Here is an 18,339-nt window from a genome sequence, read left to right on the forward strand (position 1 = left end):
CTCAGTCTGTATTACAAATGAGTAATAACTGCCACCCATCACATAATTCCTATAGTTTTGGGTGGCCTGGAATAGTCTGAAATGACACACTTTGAGGAGGGCTGTCATTGGCAGCGCTGGCAGGGGGAATGAGTGCTGCAAGCTGCAGTGGTCTCCTGAGAAGGGCCCTGGCACTTAGGTTCTAACAAATTAAGCACTGAATGTGCTACCGGCTCTCCCCTGGAGAGGTGGCAACAAATAAGCCAGATCCTTGTATGTGTGCGCCTGCAGCATTCACACATTCATACTTCTCCATGGGGCCTGCACTCCCCCAGAAGCTGCCGAGGGGTTCTGAAAGAAAAGCCCAGTGCAGGGCCGCAGACTGCTTTTCTAAGGACGGCTTCCATAAAATAGACATGCAAAGATAACTGCTGCACTGACTCATGAGGTCAGTATCCGAGGAGTCTGCCACTGCTCAAAGATTGAGGTGGACCAAGCGAATCATGATGTGGTGAGCCTGTGATAGCCCTGTTTGTATATCACCCCTGGCAGAGACAGGAAGCAGCCATGCTTCAATGCACAGCTGCAAGTTTATTGACATGCTAAAGATGCATGCACAGGAGATCCATGTTGAAGGGAGTCACAGTGCTGTGTTTTCATTAGTGACCTGCACACGTATCGATTCTACAGCATGGACTCAAACTATATTGCAAGGTAACCAGGTGTGGAGTTATACCAGTAAATCTATTATCTAAACTAACCTTTACAACAAAGCGTTAGTCACTATTATGAAGTCATTGTGAAGGTCGATATTTCTGGCCTCGGAATAGTAACACAAAATCAATCCATTGTTATACTGTTATTCTTCTCAAACAGCATATGGATATTATGTAACATTAAAAAATGTAAACTTGCAACACGTTGAATGTTACAATGTGGTGGTCTTGCAGGTGCCGCGTTTACCGCATATTGACTTTTTAGATCTGGCCAACAAGAGAGTTATGTGTTACCTGTTGTTACCAATACTTAAACATACACAGAGAGAAGGTTTGAACTCTTACAACGAAGAGTATTTCTGTCTAAACTATAGCTTTGTGCTGTTTGGTGTGTCATTGCGCCTCCTAGAATATGCTTTTATTGTCATGCTGAAGTTGCGTTAGTTTTAATATGCACCTAATTAGCTATTTTGCTATAGCAGAAGGTATCTTAGAAAGATGGCTTTACCCTTTAAAATCAACACAATGTGAATTTTTACATAATGACTACTCAGAATCTGATGTAGACAAAACGTTACACGAAAAATAAGAAAAACATATTTTCTTTGAAAGTAAGACTTGCCAAGAATTATATTGTAGATTTATAGTTTTCATAAACTCAATTCAACTCCACGTTTTGTTTTCCTTTAATGTTACTAGTAGAGAGCTGCCTTTCTAAGGTGGCCTCTGTGACTGTCTTGCAGCTGTGGCAGGCTCTCCAGTTTAATGTCCCCACTCCCTGCTGAGTTCTTAAAAACTAAAATGTTTTCTTTAATTCTTTTTGTCTTTCCCTTTAGCCTTTTTTATCAACATGGCTTCCATAGTCAGTACATTGTGAAAGGAGGGCGAAAGGGCAAAATATATATATTGATTTCCATAGAATACACTGTGTACATTTTAACATCCCTTCATTCTCCGTCCTTTACATGTTTTTGCATGTATTTGGGCTGGTTCTAGCCTTGTACCATTGGTAGACTGGACAGGCAGGAGCATGTCTTATTGCTGTGTCTTGTAACATGTAACATTGCAGACATGAAAGATCCCTGGAGGATAGGGGTAAATTGATGTTTACAACATTAGAGGCGGGTTGTATGCAGGGATAGCAGAATCCCATGTATTGAAAGATAAACTTGCATTTTATGTGGCACTTCATTCCGCTCTTGTTCAGTTTACAAGTGCTGAAAAATAATATTGAAATTACCTAAGCTATGGACTCTTGTTCCATTTACAATTCCAGTAAATAATGTGGAATAACCTATGTTATTTACCCAACTTGCTGATTTCGGAAGGATGTAAAGCTACATTGGCCTTGTTATTATACAAACTGGTGCCTTCAAGATTAAAAGCTTTTTTCTTAGTGCTGTCGTGGTGGTGAAGAGAAAGTGTGCAGGAGCCTTAAGTAGACAGTATATAGAGCTGAAGTCCAAACAGCATGACGACTCTGTGTTTTTTGGAAATGCTGGACTGTTAGCGCTTGGGTGTATGTCTTCCTTCCAGCTTAGGTTATGTGGGTAAATATAGGCATGGCTTTAATGCTGCTGAACAGTGAATCAAGCTGCCATTACATTATGTTAACAGATTTGTAGATGCACTGTACCACTACTACTGTGGTAGTCTAAACAGGCTGTTGGGCTCGAAGCAGTAGTGATTGCCAGAAAGTTAGTTAGTGTAGATTTTAAACCACGAGCAGTGGCACCAGAAAAGAAAGCACACACAATCCCGCGATAACAGCCCGGCATTTCCAGGAACAAGAACTGACATAGCAGCGCAGTGACCTCGGCTTGTTTCCTGCAACGTCGCCGAATAAAAAAGATCAGGAAATTCCTGACGGGAGAAGCCTTGATCCAAGTTATTCTGGCACTGGTCATGTCCAGACTGGATTACGTGAACTCTCTCTATCTGGACCTCCCAAAATCCCTCTGCGCAAGCTTCATTTAACTCAAAACCAGGCTGCTAGGCTGATAGTTCAGCTTCCAAGAGGGGGTTCTATCACGTGGGTGACTAGGAACATCCATTGCCTGCCGGTGGCACAGAGATGCAGATTTAAGGCACGCTGCAGGGTGTTCAAGGCGATGCATTTGAGATGCCCGCACTTTGTGAATGCTTGCATTGTAAAATATTGTCTGACGAGAGAACTGCGATCAAGTCACCTTAACTACTTGGTCACCCCCACCAACAAGAAACTCAGGACTGGAGGTCGTAGATTCTCTGTTGCAGCCCCTCGCCTCTGGAACACACTTCCACTGGAAATGAGGCAGGCATCTGTCTACACCAAATTTAGGCAACTGCTAAAGACGTGGTTGTTTACACAGGCTTATAAATACTAGGGAAACTTCACTTTTCATTACCCAGCGCCAAGAGACCTACCCGGTGATCGTGCACTCTATAAATAACCAATAACATAACATAATATAGCAAATATACCCACCTTTAAAGTAACAGTGTGTGAAAACACACACAATCACTAATACTGTTTGCATGTGTTGGCACATTAATGCCAGACCGATTGACTTTGCCAATGTTTCTAACAAGTGCCCACCACAGGCACAATATGGTTGGCCTTTACCCTGCGACACGCGAGGGCCTGAGAAAACCTCATGGGATAGAATCCTCAACGCGTGAAGAAATGATGGAACAGAATGCAAATAAACCTACGGTTCAGCAAAAGGCTGATGCATTCTCCACAATGAATACTTTGCACCCTTACCAGATCTTGCATATGCCAATTCATGGACCCACAGAGGCTCATCAATAGCCTGCTAGACTCCTATCCTCTGATATAAACAGCCACAACTGTGTGAACAAATAACCTCTACTCCCTTAATCTGCTATTGCTTGGTTGCTCAATTTCTGAAGTGCTCTTTGCACGTGGTGACCATTAAATAAATAAACTCACTTTTCAGAATGTGGCAGGAAGATAGTTTTGTACAATGGAGCGAAGGTGAATTATTTAGCTCTTCATCCCATTGGCTATGAGATAAAAGTTGTGTTTTTCACGCAGCACCAGGACGTAGTTCATTGTCGTACATTTTTGCGTCTAAGGACCACACATCACTTTCGTGATCATAGGCCCAACCTTGGCTGCATTCTTTTGCATGGAACTTGGCCATTACTTTCCACCAAACACATCCACATACATGTAAGTAGCCATAGCCAAACACCAGTGACAGTTTCTTGAAAACATAGAAGCAAACGTGCACGCAAGCCAGAATTCATTGTGTTTCTGTCTCCATTGCATGGGCTATTCAGAGCAGTGATGGGGGCACTTGGTAACCTCCCTTGTCAGCAGTGTCCACAGCTCTCAGAAGCATGCTTGTACAAGTTTTTAAAAATTATCCACAGCCACACAAATGAGAAGGATTTTAGAAGCAGGGGCTAGGCGAGGAATATCCATTGCTGTAGTAGGGTCAACTTCTCCACTTCAAAGCACATAAATCAGTTTTCCTGTTGGTGGCTGTGTGGGAGGCAGCATGAAATTCAACTCCATTTACACTCTAAAGGTGATCTCCAACTCAACCATCTACCTTGAGGTCCTCCAGGCGTGTCCCTGATTCCCTCTGCGTGCTCTACATCCTCCCCACACTGTTCTAGCAGTATGCGCACCAGAACCAACGCGGGAGCGGGAAACCAACTGCATAAGATCAGGTTGGTTTAGGCCCTGATCCTATTTTTCTGTAACAGAGAAGATCATTGGATATAGGCCTGAGATCGAAAAGAGACCAGTTAATAGCGCAAGACCCCAACCCGTGGAAGGTGGTATGTCAATTTAGAAATAAATCAGTAATAATTAAGTTAATGGGAAGTCACAAAAATGTAGGGCAATTAGATATATTTGATTTGTTTTCCATAATTGGCACTCCGGCAGCACTATTGACTTTTCGAAACCTATGCACCTCGTAGCCAAACAGCACCTTTTTCCGTACATCACATGCACACATAACAAAAACAAGAAATCATGAGACTTAACACCTTACACACATCCAATTCTGCTCATGTGTCACACTAACTTCAACACAAAGCGGAGACTATTGCCAGACTCTGTAAAACCGTGCCAATACTTAACTTAGAGATACAGAATCAATTGCTAAAACCTGCCAGTCAGTTCTTAATTTGTGCCAGTGCTGCAGGTGATGGGAGCCGTCATTTTTGGGAATGAGACTTATTTTCAATCATGAAACATTGACCCAGGTCGAGCGAGAGAGAGAGAGAGAGAGAGAGAGAGAGAGAGAGAGACAGAGAGAGAGAGAGAGAGAGAGAGAAAGAGAGAGAGAAAGAGAAGGAAAAGAAAGACAGAAAACAATGGCAAGGGAGAAAGCAAGGATGAAAGAATCTGCAAGAGCGAGAGACAGGAATTATAGGGAAAGAGGCATGTGGCATTATGAAAACTAGGCACCTTCGGTATTCAGGTATTCAGGTATTCAGGACACCCAGCCCTCAGCAGTACCGCCGAGGGCTCCTAAGAACTACTTTAGGGCCCTGCACTATTATTATTATTATTTTTACAATTTAGAACGAATTTTTGCCACATTATTCATATGGATGAATAACTTGAAAGCTGACATACACCAGTGAAAGAAGCCCCAGAACCAAGTGGAAAGGGCGAGAGCGCTACAAAGCCACACTAATTGCATAGGGTGTGCTATACTGTCCATCAAATAACATAACATAAGACAGGTTCTCTTACTGCCAGATCCTTTCTGAAACCACCTGTCACGTATGATTCACGTGTTATTTCGATCACGTTATGAGTGTGTTCTCCACACAGTCCTCTCAGGTCACGCCGGTATATTTCTCTCTGACTAATGAGCATTTGTAACTTTTGTTTTCATAATTTAGATTGAACCCCTTTGCTGGTTTCCTATTGGCTCTCTGGTATTGTCAGTCCGCCCACCCCGGCCCCACAGTAATGTCTCTGCTTCTTTCTTCTTCCACACTCCAGGGCAGTAAAGGAGTCCGAGGCGAAACGGGAACAAAGGGAATCCAAGGCCTACGGGGCATTCCGGTGAGTGTACAGCGTGGCACTGCATGGTGTGTGCTAAGACTGGACTGGTGTTTACATTGTTGTTGTGACGAAAAAGCTTTCCACATAATATGGGGTCATCATCTCATCTTTGAAGCAGTCTTATAGCTCTCGGGCGGCAAGCTTGGGTTTCTATCCCGATGTCTAGAACCATTGGGTAGTGTGTCGCACGCTGCGTTACAAGTACGTGACAGAACTACTACATTTTTAAAACCCGCTACTGAGCGCCTCAAAGGATGTATTCATTTGTATGGCTGTTGCTACTCACCCTGTGTCTACATTTTCTTCAGTTTTGAGGCCAGCGATGAACTTTTATTGAGTTTTTATTTGTACAGGAGGGGCCTCAGTTTCTTTTGGTTATGATGTGCGTCAAAGTTTTGAGTGTATTTTCTTTTACTTGTATTTATTGTTTTTAATGAACCTAACAAAAAGGTTTATCATGCAGAACTGTAATTGGTGCTGCCCAGTACACATATATCTTACGAGAAGACTATTCTGAGGATATCGGTTCAGCGGTGTTGGTTCTCAGAAAACTTTTAGACTTAATTCTATCCCAAAATTTCTATTCTCTGCCCCCAAAACGTCTATTCCCTGTCTGGCACAGCACTGTCATTGAAAGCTCCTTGTGGTATTTCTTCTATCTTTCCTTATCTGATTTTTTTTGCTGCTGTTAATGTTATCTCTCACTGTGTCATTAAGTAGATGGAAACTAGGTTCATGGAAGACAGGTGGTGGAGCACCGTTAATCACAGAAAGATTTGATGTTCTTTTGAGAACATCCAATGGAGAAGGACTCAGAACCAACCTTCCTTGATTGGCCATGAGACTGTCACTTGTTGCTTGATGAGAAAAAATGCAATTTACAGATTCATCACTGGTTCTCAAAAATCACATCCGCCTGTGCCCAAATGGAGAAGAACAGACCCAGGGGAAGAATATGTTGCCGCACTACAACCGGCATTAGTGACAATCAACAGCGGATGTGTAGACACCCCTGACCAGGGGAATCTGTGTTGGAGGTACCTGGTGCTGTGACAGTGAAATTAAAATAATACAAATAGTTCAGTCTGACTTCTCCACTGAGCTCTCAGCACCACAGTCAAACACCAGTAACTAGGGTCTGGAAAGAGTTAAAGGCCTGACAGATGCGGGTTATGCTCAGATACCAGAGGGAAGCCCCTGTGTATACCTGTAATGTACTTTGTTGTATGCTGTTAAATAAGAGATCTGCAATCAATCACAGGGCTCAGGATAGGGCTGGGTGCATGGTGGCAGTGGCATAGGAAGGGGGTGCGGTCGGTGCGGGCCGCCCCGGGTTTCATTACTGAGGGGGTGACAAAATGGCAAAAATGTTTTTACAATAAAAAAAAATTGGGGGGCTCCCGACATTTTTTGGGGGAAAAATAATAATATTTTCAATGTGGGGGTGTGACAAGAAATTTTCCGCATGGGGTACCACCTGGCCTTGCTACGCCACTGCATGGTGGCTTGATAGGGAAAGGTGGGGTGAAGGATCTATTCTTCTATTAACCCCTTCCATGCTCATGATGAGCCCAGCTCATCATGGGTCACAGTGGAGCTGTGCTCATGACGAGCTGGGCTCGTCATAAGGGCCGCGGCCCGCCCACGCGCGATTGATTCCACGCCTGTGCGGGAGAATTAATTAGTGGGCGGGGTCGTGACGAGCCCATTTCGTCATGAGCACAGCTCCACTGTGACTCATGATGAAGTGGGCTCGTCACGAGCACCGCGGCGCCGGCCCCTCCCACGCCGTGGGGGAATTACCCCCGCGGCGAAGGGGTTAATGTACTGCTAGCAAGAGCGATTAAAAAAAACCTACACAATCATAGTAATGGACTATGAGGATCCACTAAAATTAAAAGAACTTTTCATTTATACATTTATATATATCTTCTCAGTATTCCTTATTCTTATCTAATTCTTTCTCCTGGATGTTAAATGTGTGGCAGCCTTGACCGGTAGCAATACTTGGCATTGATACAACATCTCTTATAGTTATAGGGGGCGTCATTGTCTTAACTCTGCATCCAAACACTCAACCAATGAGAGTCATCCTACAAAATTTGAAGGCACTATCATTTGCTCAAAAAGTAGTTGGCCCAACAGGCAATCGGGTCCTGCCCTAGGCACACTAATCAGAGATGACCTTGCAGTAGTTGTGTATGATCTGAGACCAACACTCTGGTCTGGTCATTCTGCAACTCTGTTTGAAGTCCCCTACTGTTCCTTGAGGTTTGTGAAATCTGCAGTTGACCAGGTGTGGAAAAGAACGTTGAGATGGATAGAAAAAGGCAGATTACTAATCCCTCTGAAAGGGAGAGAATTATGGTAAATAGGAGTAGTCAATAGACTTATTATAAACTGGAAAAATGGGTGACGCTGATGGTAGTCAAAAGAAATATAGATATTCACAAGAAGGTCAGAAACATGGTGCAGTGATAAAATTGCAAAGGGCATATCCATCTATAACCAAAAATATAATGAACTAGAAAAGTAAGGCAATAATAAGAGATTCCTACATCAACATAAGAAAATGCTTTGAAATAAAATAGTTTATCTTTTCTTCCATTTTGAGTTAGAAGTCTCACTGCAAAAAGCATTTGGAGAAGTGGATGAGGCAGTCTGTTTGTCACATTTTAGACCACTGCAAGTATTGGGCAAAGATATTGCAAAAATATTGCTTCAATTTATAGAAAAGCAGCTATTTATTGATATATGTAGCACAAACTTACATATGTTACCAGAAATAGTGAGGCAGGGCATTTACAGTTGTCTCTCAGGGGAGTTCCATGAGCTGGTTAAACAAAGTAAACACGTGAACTGCAGACTCGGGTATGAAAGTTCTCAGAAGGTTGAGGGGCCATGTCTTGGGCTGCATCCTACCTATAACATGACAAAGTGATTGTTACGTGGAAGTGTTGAGTGTCTACATCTCCTTTTCTATGAAAACTGAGAACCCATCGTTTGAGATGCGTACCAGGCTCTTGGCCACAAGATTGGAAAGTGGAAGTCATGGCTGATGAGTAATCTGCAAGGAGACATGTTACTTGTGCTGTTCCTCTGCGGTTCCTAAGATAAAGTCATCTAGGATAACTCTACATTATAGTTCAACTTTTCATCCAAACATATTTAAATATTTGTGAAACTAGAGTCTGGTGAATGTTGAGTACAGCTAATTAAAATCATATGTTACATTTTTTAACATGATTGGACAATGCTGGTTTGCTAGCAGACATTTGTAGTTACTTGAGCGTACTCAAGTTTGTCCATGCTTAAGAGATCAGCATACCTGTGTGTGTTCTAAGGACACAGAATATTGAGCTCATGAGTGATCATAAAGCACAATTAAGCATCATTGGCCCAATTCACAAACATTATTTTAACACACGTAAGTGGTAGTTGGGTGTGGAAGAGCATATCTTTGGGGGTATTTACATGCTTTTTGCAGGTAGTTTACCAGCCTGGAAGTGCATGCAATGTTCTCCTGAAAGAGGTAGGGCAAGTCCCCGAAAGGGAAAATTATAAATTCGTACTAGTGAAATGACTACTTGCAGAAAAAAAGCCTTGTGAGTCAGATCATGAGTAAGCATGCCTTACTCATGGAAATACAAGCTCCTAGGTCCACACCTGATGCATTCGTAAAATACTACTACTTACAGAAATAAAATGCCAATTACACCCTATGTGTCTTACTATGTGCCTTACTACATGCATGGTGTGTTAATATCATTTCACCCTGCTTGTGATTTGCACTGTGAACATGTACTATTGATGCTTATGAATAAAGTACCAATGGCAGGCATTTGGTATATCCAAAAGGAATCATTTAAATGAGTAACTTACAGATGTTTAGCACATGTGCAAAAGAAAGTTATCATGAGAACCTGTGCACAGACGGTATCTATAGAAAACACTGTGAACAGCATGTGTAATAATGATGAATATGAAAAACACACATTTAAAGATATGAACCTGAAATCTAAGGTAGCAAGATATGTTACTTTCAATTATTGCATAGTTATATAATTTTGGGCATATATAAATACAAATTGAAATACATAATTCAGTGAACATAATTACAATTTGTTTATCAAATGATTACACATAACTGTATTTAAATACCTGCATGTACTGTTAAAGCATTTTTAAAATATATTATTGCCGACCTAAATTAATTCATGAACATCCACATAAAGGTATATTTATTAAAAATATGGTTCTTTATTTAGCAGATGAAGGAATCAACATATACATATATAGATATATAAATTAAAGCAGAATACTAGTAATTCAGCAAATATAAAATAGAGCAGTAATTATTCGTGTCAATAAAATAATAAAGAACAATGTGTGTAAACAAATCTCAATAATTATGTGTAGGAAACTGGTTTACTGGTTGAGGGGGGGGTGAAACCCACTCGAGTAGCAACCACAATCACTGGCAGGGTGAAACACAGACAAACCCCAAATTAACCTGTGCTTAACCCTCTGGTAGCTTAGCACAAAAGCAGTCAGGCTTAATTTATAGGCAATGTGCGAAGTATTTATGTAGCACTTCAAACAGTAATAAAGTGAAAACACAACGGAATAAAAAAATCCCACATCAATTTAGAAAATCAGAATAAAATTTCATAAATTATTTAAGACCAAGACATCAAGAATCCAATCAGTAAAACCAGAGATATGCAATTTCTAAAGATTTAAATGAAAACATTTCTCGTGCTGGGCCGGGTCAAAGTCACAAATTCAGGGCAACCACAAAGGAGCATGGGCCAGATACAGGACCAGATTATGCCTGCTGAACAAATATATCCTGGTGTATGGGCTGCACGTTGTCGCCTTGTGAGGCTTTACACAATCTGGCATCGGTTCCGAGGAGCTGCAAGGTACGCAGTGCGAGTTCCTGCACCGGGTTGCATTGCGCTGCATCACTCCAGTGAAAATGTGCAGCGAGGCTTTATGAAGCTTCACGTCAACTCATTTCTGATCTGCTGGCAGCTGGGCAGCGAGGCTTTGCGTCACTCGCCTCATTGAGGCTGGCAGTCACTCATCTCAGAGATGGCCCATCCTGCCAACACTTACTCTCCCTTTGTCTCACTGTCTGGGAGCAATATACAAAGACCAACTGCCAGTTACACCTGTCATGTGATACAGGATACAGGATGCAGGCACCAAATGGTTAGGACAAGAACGTGCTACCTTTCTAAAAGTGTAATTTTCAGAATTAAAACTTAAAATCCAATTTTACCATAAAAGAGGGTTTTAAATTACATATCTTTAGACACCAAACACAATATTCCTATCTGCTCCTAATTGAAAGTTTCCACTTATGAAATGTAATAAGGAAACCCAATGTTATTCTATGGGAGAGGTAGGCCTCACATTAGTGAAAAACAATTTTAAGAGTTGTTCACTACCAGGACAGGTAAAACTTAAAAGTACTTGTCCAACTTTTTAAATACACTGCACCCTGCCCTCTAGGTGGTGTAGGGCCTAACCTAGGGGTGACTTATAAGTATTAAAAACGGATGTCTGGCCTGGCAAGAGGTTTAACTTGCCAGGTTGGAATACCAGTTTAAAACTACACACACAGGCTGCAATGCCAGGCCTGGTACCTATTTAAAGGGCTACTTTAGTGGGTGGCAGAATAAGTGCTGCAGGCCCACTAGTAGCTTTTAATTTACAGGCCCTGGATACAGGTAGTACCATTATACTAGGAACTTACAAGTAAATTAAATATGCCAATTGGGTTTAAGCCAAATTCACTATGTTTAAAGGAGAGAGTCCAAACACTTTAGATCTGGTTAGCAGTGGTAACGTGCCCAGGGTCTAACACCAACAAAAACAGATTTGGAAAACAGGAGGGTGAAGTCAAAAAGTTTGGGGATGACCTTGCAGAAAGGGTGTATTCCTACATTATGTAATGAAAAATATAATAATTAAGAATAACATTTATTCACAAATGGAAAATGCATATATAATTATTTTGCTAATTAAAACGTGATAATTTTCTGACAAATCATTTAAAACATGTTTTAAAAAAACTAACGGTAATCTTTAAAGGATATGCATCCTCTTCTGTAATATCAAATGCACCACATAGGCATTCTCAGAGCAGTAGTCTCTCATTGCCATCAGAGCCTCCCAGGAGCAAATGCCAGAAAGGAAACAGCAGATAATACACATTTGGCATTGGTCGGCAAGGTTCCACAGAACACCTTCATGGATGAGTGCCAAAACAACAACAACGTGCCTCTGAGGGTGAGTGTGGTGTGCAGTGAGGATAGCTCACATTCAAAGCTGTCTTCATCCCTCAACGGCCGCGGGGTGGTTTCAAGGATAAAACGTAGTGATTCCCAATGAAAATGTTTGAGGTAAATAGGTCTTTTCCTGAAAGTTGTTGTGTGCATTAGATATCTAAACCTTGAGTAAGACACAACTACTCACACAAAATGCTTTGCGAAAAAGGCGTGTTTATTTCAGGTGTAATCAACATATTAGCCAGGAGTAAGGCACAATCAAACATGGTAAAGTCAGTGGCCGCTGCTAGGGAACAGTTACAACAAACAAATGATGGACGGAATGCTGACAATACATACATTCTCCCCCAGTCAAGAGATCTGGGTTAAATCCATCGTTCTTTTGCCCACTACACCACCCCAGTTCAGACATGGCCATATGCAAATCAGTCTTGACCCTGTGCCTCATGGGAACAGTCCAGCCCGAACTGCCAAGCCATGTCTTCCCTGGACCGGAATCAAACATCCTAGGACCGGTTTCTGGCTATCAGCCGTCATCAGCCAGGATAGCTTGACTCCAGTGGCGTAGTGAGCACGGGTCCCACGTCTGGGAATACCCATCCCACTTAGGGCGAGAAGCGTTACAACAAACAAATGATGGACGGAATGCTGACAATGCATACATTCTCCCCTCGTCAAGAGATCTGGGTTAAATCCATCGTTCTTTTGCCCACTACACCACCCCAGTTCAGACATGGCCATATGCAAATCAGTCTTGACCCTGTGCCTCATGGGAACAGTCCAGCCCGAACTGCCAAGCCATGTCTTCCCTGGACCGGAATCAAACATCCTAGGACCGGTTTCTGGCTATCAGCCGTCATCAGCCAGGATAGCTTGACTCCAGTGGCGTAGTGAGCACGGGTCCCACGTCTGGGAATACCCATCCCACTTAGGGCGAGAAGCGTTACAACAAACAAATGATGGACGGAATGCTGACAATGCATACATTCTCCCCCAGTCAAGAGATCTGGGTTAAATCCATCGTTCTTTTGCCCACTACACCACCCCAGTTCAGACATGGCCATATGCAAATCAGTCTTGACCCTGTGCCTCATGGGAACAGTCCAGCCCGAACTGCCAAGCCATGTCTTCCCTGGACCGGAATCAAACATCCTAGGACCGGTTTCTGTCTATCAGCCGTCATCAGCCAGGATAGCTTGACTCCAGTGGCGTAGTGAGCACGGGTCCCACGTCTGGGAATACCCATCCCACTTAGGGCGGGAAGCGTTACAACAAACAAATGATGGACGGAATGCTGACAATGCATACATTCTCCCCCAGTCAAGAGATCTGGGTTAAATCCATCGTTCTTTTGCCCACTACACCACCCCAGTTCAGACATGGCCATATGCAAATCAGTCTTGACCCTGTGCCTCATGGGAACAGTCCAGCCCGAACTGCCAAGCCATGTCTTCCCTGGACCGGAATCAAACATCCTAGGACCGGTTTCTGGCTATCAGCCGTCATCAGCCAGGATAGCTTGACTCCAGTGGCGTAGTGAGCACGGGTCCCACGTCTGGGAATACCCATCCCACTTAGGGCGAGAAGCGTTACAACAAACAAATGATGGACGGAATGCTGACAATGCATACATTCTCCCCCAGTCAAGAGATGTGGGTTAAATCCATCGTTCTTTTGCCCACTACACCACCCCAGTTCAGACATGGCCATATGCAAATCAGTCTTGACCCTGTGCCTCATGGGAACAGTCCAGCCCGAACTGCCAAGCCATGTCTTCCCTGGACCGGAATCAAACATCCTAGGACCGTTTTCTGGCTATCAGCCATCATCAGCCAGGATAGCTTGACTCCAGTGGCGTAGTGAGCACGGGTCCCACGTCTGGGAATACCCATCCCACTTAGGGCGAGAAGCGTTACAACAAACAAATGATGGACGGAATGCTGACAATGCATACATTCTCCCCCAGTCAAGAGATCTGGGTTAAATCCATCGTTCTTTTGCCCACTACACCACCCCAGTTCAGACATGGCCATATGCAAATCAGTCTTGACCCTGTGCCTCATGGGAACAGTCCAGCCCGAACTGCCAAGCCATGTCTTCCCTGGACCGGAATCAAACATCCTAGGACCGGTTTCTGGCTATCAGCCGTCATCAGCCAGGATAGCTTGACTCCAGTTGCGTAGTGAGCACGGGTCCCACGTCTGGGAATACCCATCCCACTTAGGGCGAGAAGCGTTACAACAAACAAATGATGGACGGAATGCTGACAATGCATACATTCTCCCCCAGTCAAGAGATCTGGGTTAAATCCATCGTTCTTTTGCCCACTACACCACCCCAGTTCAGACATGGCCATATGCAAATCAGTCTTGACCCTGTGCCTCATGGGAACAGTCCAGCCCGAACTGCCCAGCCATGTCTTCCCTGGACCGGAATCAAACATCCTAGGACCGGTTTCTGGCTATCAGCCGTCATCAGCCAGGATAGCTTGACTCCAGTGGCGTAGTGAGCACGGGTCCCACGTCTGGGAATACCCATCCCACTTAGGGCGAGAAGCGTTACAACAAACAAATGATGGACGGAATGCTGACAATGCATGCATTCTCCCCCAGTCAAGAGATCTGGGTTAAATCCATCGTTCTTTTGCCCACTACACCACCCCAGTTCAGACATGGCCATATGCAAATCAGTCTTGACCCTGTGCCTCATGGGAACAGTCCAGCCCGAACTGCCAAGCCATGTCTTCCCTGGACCGGAATCAAACATCCTAGGACCGGTTTCTGGCTATCAGCCGTCATCAGCCAGGATAGCTTGACTCCAGTGGTGTAGTGAGCACGGGTCCCACGTCTGGGAATACCCATCCCACTTAGGGCGAGAAGCGTTACAACAAACAAATGATGGACGGAATGCTGACAATGCATACATTCTCCCCCAGTCAAGAGATCTGGGTTAAATCCATCGTTCTTTTGCCCACTACACCACCCCAGTTCAGACATGGCCATATGCAAATCAGTCTTGACCCTGTGCCTCATGGGAACAGTCCAGCCCGAACTGCCAAGCCATGTCTTCCCTGGACCGGAATCAAACATCCTAGGACCGGTTTCTGGCTATCAGCCGTCATCAGCCAGGATAGCTTGACTCCAGTGGCGTAGTGAGCACGGGTCCCACGTCTGGGAATACCCATCCCACTTAGGGCGAGAAGCGTTACAACAAACAAATGATGGACGGAATGCTGACAATGCATACATTCTCCCCCAGTCAAGAGATCTGGGTTAAATCCATCGTTCTTTTGCCCACTACACCACCCCAGTTCAGACATGACCATATGCAAATCAGTCTTGACCCTGTGCCTCATGGGAACAGTCCAGCCCGAACTGCCAAGCCATGTCTTCCCTGTTCCGGAATCAAACATCCTAGGACCGGTTTCTGGCTATCAGCCGTCATCAGCCAGGATAGCTTGACTCCAGTGGCGTAGTGAGCACGCTCACATTCAAAGCTGTCTTCATCCCTCAACGGCCGCGGGGTGGTTTCAAGGATAAAACGTAGTGATTCCCAATGAAAATGTTTGAGGTAAATAGGTCTTTTCCTGAAAGCTGTTGTGTGCATTAGATATCTAAACCTTGAGTAAGACACAACTACTCACACAAAATGCTTTGCGAAAAAGGCGTGTTTATTTCAGGTGTAATCAACATATTAGCCAGGAGTAAGGCACAATCAAACATGGTAAAGTCAGTGGCCGCTGCTAGGGAACAGTGGCAGGGTGGCGGAGAGTTCAGAAAAAAATGAAGACCACTTACCTGCAGAACGCCGGCTGCTGCCTCTCCTCCGTCCTTCTGTCCACGATGCATGCAAGCTTAGCAGAAAGCACCAAGGCAGGACAGCAGCGTCATGATTGGACTGAGATGCCTACTTCTGTGCTTAGACAGGAAATGGGAGCCTGTCTAGTATGTTCTCCACCCAAAACAGCCAGGTGGAGAACATGCTAAGTGTGCATGACAGTTTGGCCGGCCCAAGACGGCTGGCTAAACTGTCATGCGCACTTAAGTGCACAAACCACTCCTTCCCCTGCTGGCTATGACGACTGCCCAGCCCCGTCCCACCCCGTAAAACTGCCTCAGTTTGGAGAAATAAAATGACAATAAGATTGTGTTATTATCATTTTATTTTTCCTTTTTGCGCTGCTTAAAGAGCAGTGGACAACCCTCCTCCACCTTAGTGGAGGATCTGCCGCTGGGAAAAGCTGGCACTGGGAAAAGCTCTAGTGAATGTGGAGCCCTGTATTTGCACTTACGCTGCCTCACCCTGTCTACAAACCTACTTGCTTCTCCTTTTGGGAACTGCTGCATTTGCCATGTCCGCTACAGATGGGCCAGTCACAAACTAAGGTAGAGTCATGCCACGTGCAAGCTAAAGATCAGACTTTATTCCAACAATGAAACACATGAGATGTCACTGACCGCTTCACAGCTCAAACATGCAATGCAAATATTTAAAATACATACAACATTCCAGGCAGTAAATGAAGGATACATTAATGCCTGTGGATTGATCACTTGGCTCTAACCTGGCTATTCCTACAGGAAAGAGAAGCCAACATTTGGCTCAAGACTGCCTCGATCCTGGATGGGCTCGTCTATTTCGGTCACTCATGCAGATGATGCTGTACGCAAGCATAATAGTGGTGGGAGGCTGTGTGGCTTTTCAGGCTCTACCGCCTCTTCTGATGCCAACTGGTCTTTGTTGCCAGAACATTCAAAGGGCACTGAAATCCTTGAGCCAGAATGAGGCGCAATGAAATGGCTTGCTGTTTCCCGTGGGTGCTAATGCGAATTCGAGGTTTGGTATTTCCATAAGGCGAGGTAAGGTAGGAGCCTTAGAGCGCCACCCAGTTGCAATACCAAAATACTGAAAGAAGTACATACAGTGCCTTTTTTCAATGTATGGGGAGAGCTCAACTGTCAAAATTGTATTGCACTTGGAGCGCTGAAAGTCCATTCACCAGTTCATTCCTTTAATTTTACTACATTACAATTGTCTGGGGTCACTGTTGTCTTCTAGTACTTCAGAAATAGGCCAGAAGCTCTAACTAGAGGAGAAAGTCATAGTGAATGTAAAAAACATGATTTTTAGGACTCGTCTACCAGACAGAAGCTGCATTGCCTGCTGCGAGAGGTACTGTTAGCTTACAGTGGACTTTGAGCCCACCCATTGCTTACCATTGGTTGGCTTTATTTTCACTCTCATTTGCTTACTTCCTATTTGTTAGCTTCTGTGGCCTGTTATTCCTCTTCTTGTGTTTGTCCCTCCACTGCATGGGTGAAGTCTAGACAGTGAGGCAAGTGTCAATGAATTGCTTGTGCCTCAATACAGTGAATGCCATTGATAAAGACTTTGCTGTGAGTAGGTGTGACTCAGTCTTCTGGTACTGAAGTTGGCCAAAACTAGAGGCAAAAGTAAGAGTGAATGTAAAAACATGATTTTTTTTATTTCCCGCTAAGTTCACTGAACCGCTCTTTTTTTTTTAAGGCAGGCTTTAAATAAAGAACATAATTTTCATGTTGACTTCCGTCTTTGGGTGCTTGCAGCTTACACTTTTATTCCATTGCAGGGTGCGTTCGGACTAAAGGGTGCACGGGGAATTGGTGGTGCTCCAGGGCCGAGAGGAAGCAAGGTAAGACTCAGATGTATGTGGACTATACGTTTGCTTACATTGCCTGCTTTCGGGTATATTGCTGCAGAATCCACGCACTCTAGTGACATGTGGCCTTGTCTTTCATTAATTTGGGGGCCATCCTTCTTTTCAGAACTCCGTTGTCCTCGAGTTAGGTTTGCAGTCTACAATTACCAACCTATGCATATGTATATCCCTACATCACAAAAATGTATGACATATAGGTGAAAATAAATAAACCCCATGAACAATAGTGGGATTAAGTGATGTAACACATACAACCATTAAAGAACTTTCACCTTATCAATCAATGCCCCAATAGGCAGTGTAGTATCACATTCACTGTAATGGAGCGGTGTGGGCTGGGCTTCTGAAGCCCCTACATGGCACAACATATACTAAAGGGGTTTCACAGCCTTCCCAAATAAGGGATGGAGAGGGTCATATTAATGCTCATCACAGCCTGCCCCTAATGTTGTAACAGCTGTTACGATTTGCTTGGCAGCCGTCCCTGCTTCCTTCTTGAAACTGAGTACTAAACCACAATACCTGTTGGTGACACTAGAAACCGCCACCCTACCCATGCCCAATGGTGCCATCATGTAAGAAGCAGGTACCGCCACTCCGCAAATC

At 44.0% G+C, this 18,339-nt stretch overlaps 1 protein-coding gene across 1 annotated transcript in view; it reads left to right on the forward strand.

Annotated features, from left to right (window-relative positions):
* LOC146789040 (collagen alpha-6(VI) chain-like) overlaps positions 1-18,339 on the forward strand; it is a 748,331-nt gene that overhangs the window by 564,028 nt on the left and 165,964 nt on the right. Inside the window, exons 24-25 of the mRNA XM_085631021.1 lie at positions 5,674-5,736; positions 17,644-17,706. Coding sequence (XP_085487147.1) covers positions 5,674-5,736; positions 17,644-17,706 — 126 coding nt within the window. The remainder of the gene's footprint in view (positions 1-5,673; positions 5,737-17,643; positions 17,707-18,339) is intronic.

Source organism: Triturus cristatus, chromosome 10 (assembly GCF_964204655.1).
Source record: "Triturus cristatus chromosome 10, aTriCri1.1, whole genome shotgun sequence".
Lineage (NCBI taxonomy): Eukaryota > Metazoa > Chordata > Amphibia > Caudata > Salamandridae > Triturus > Triturus cristatus.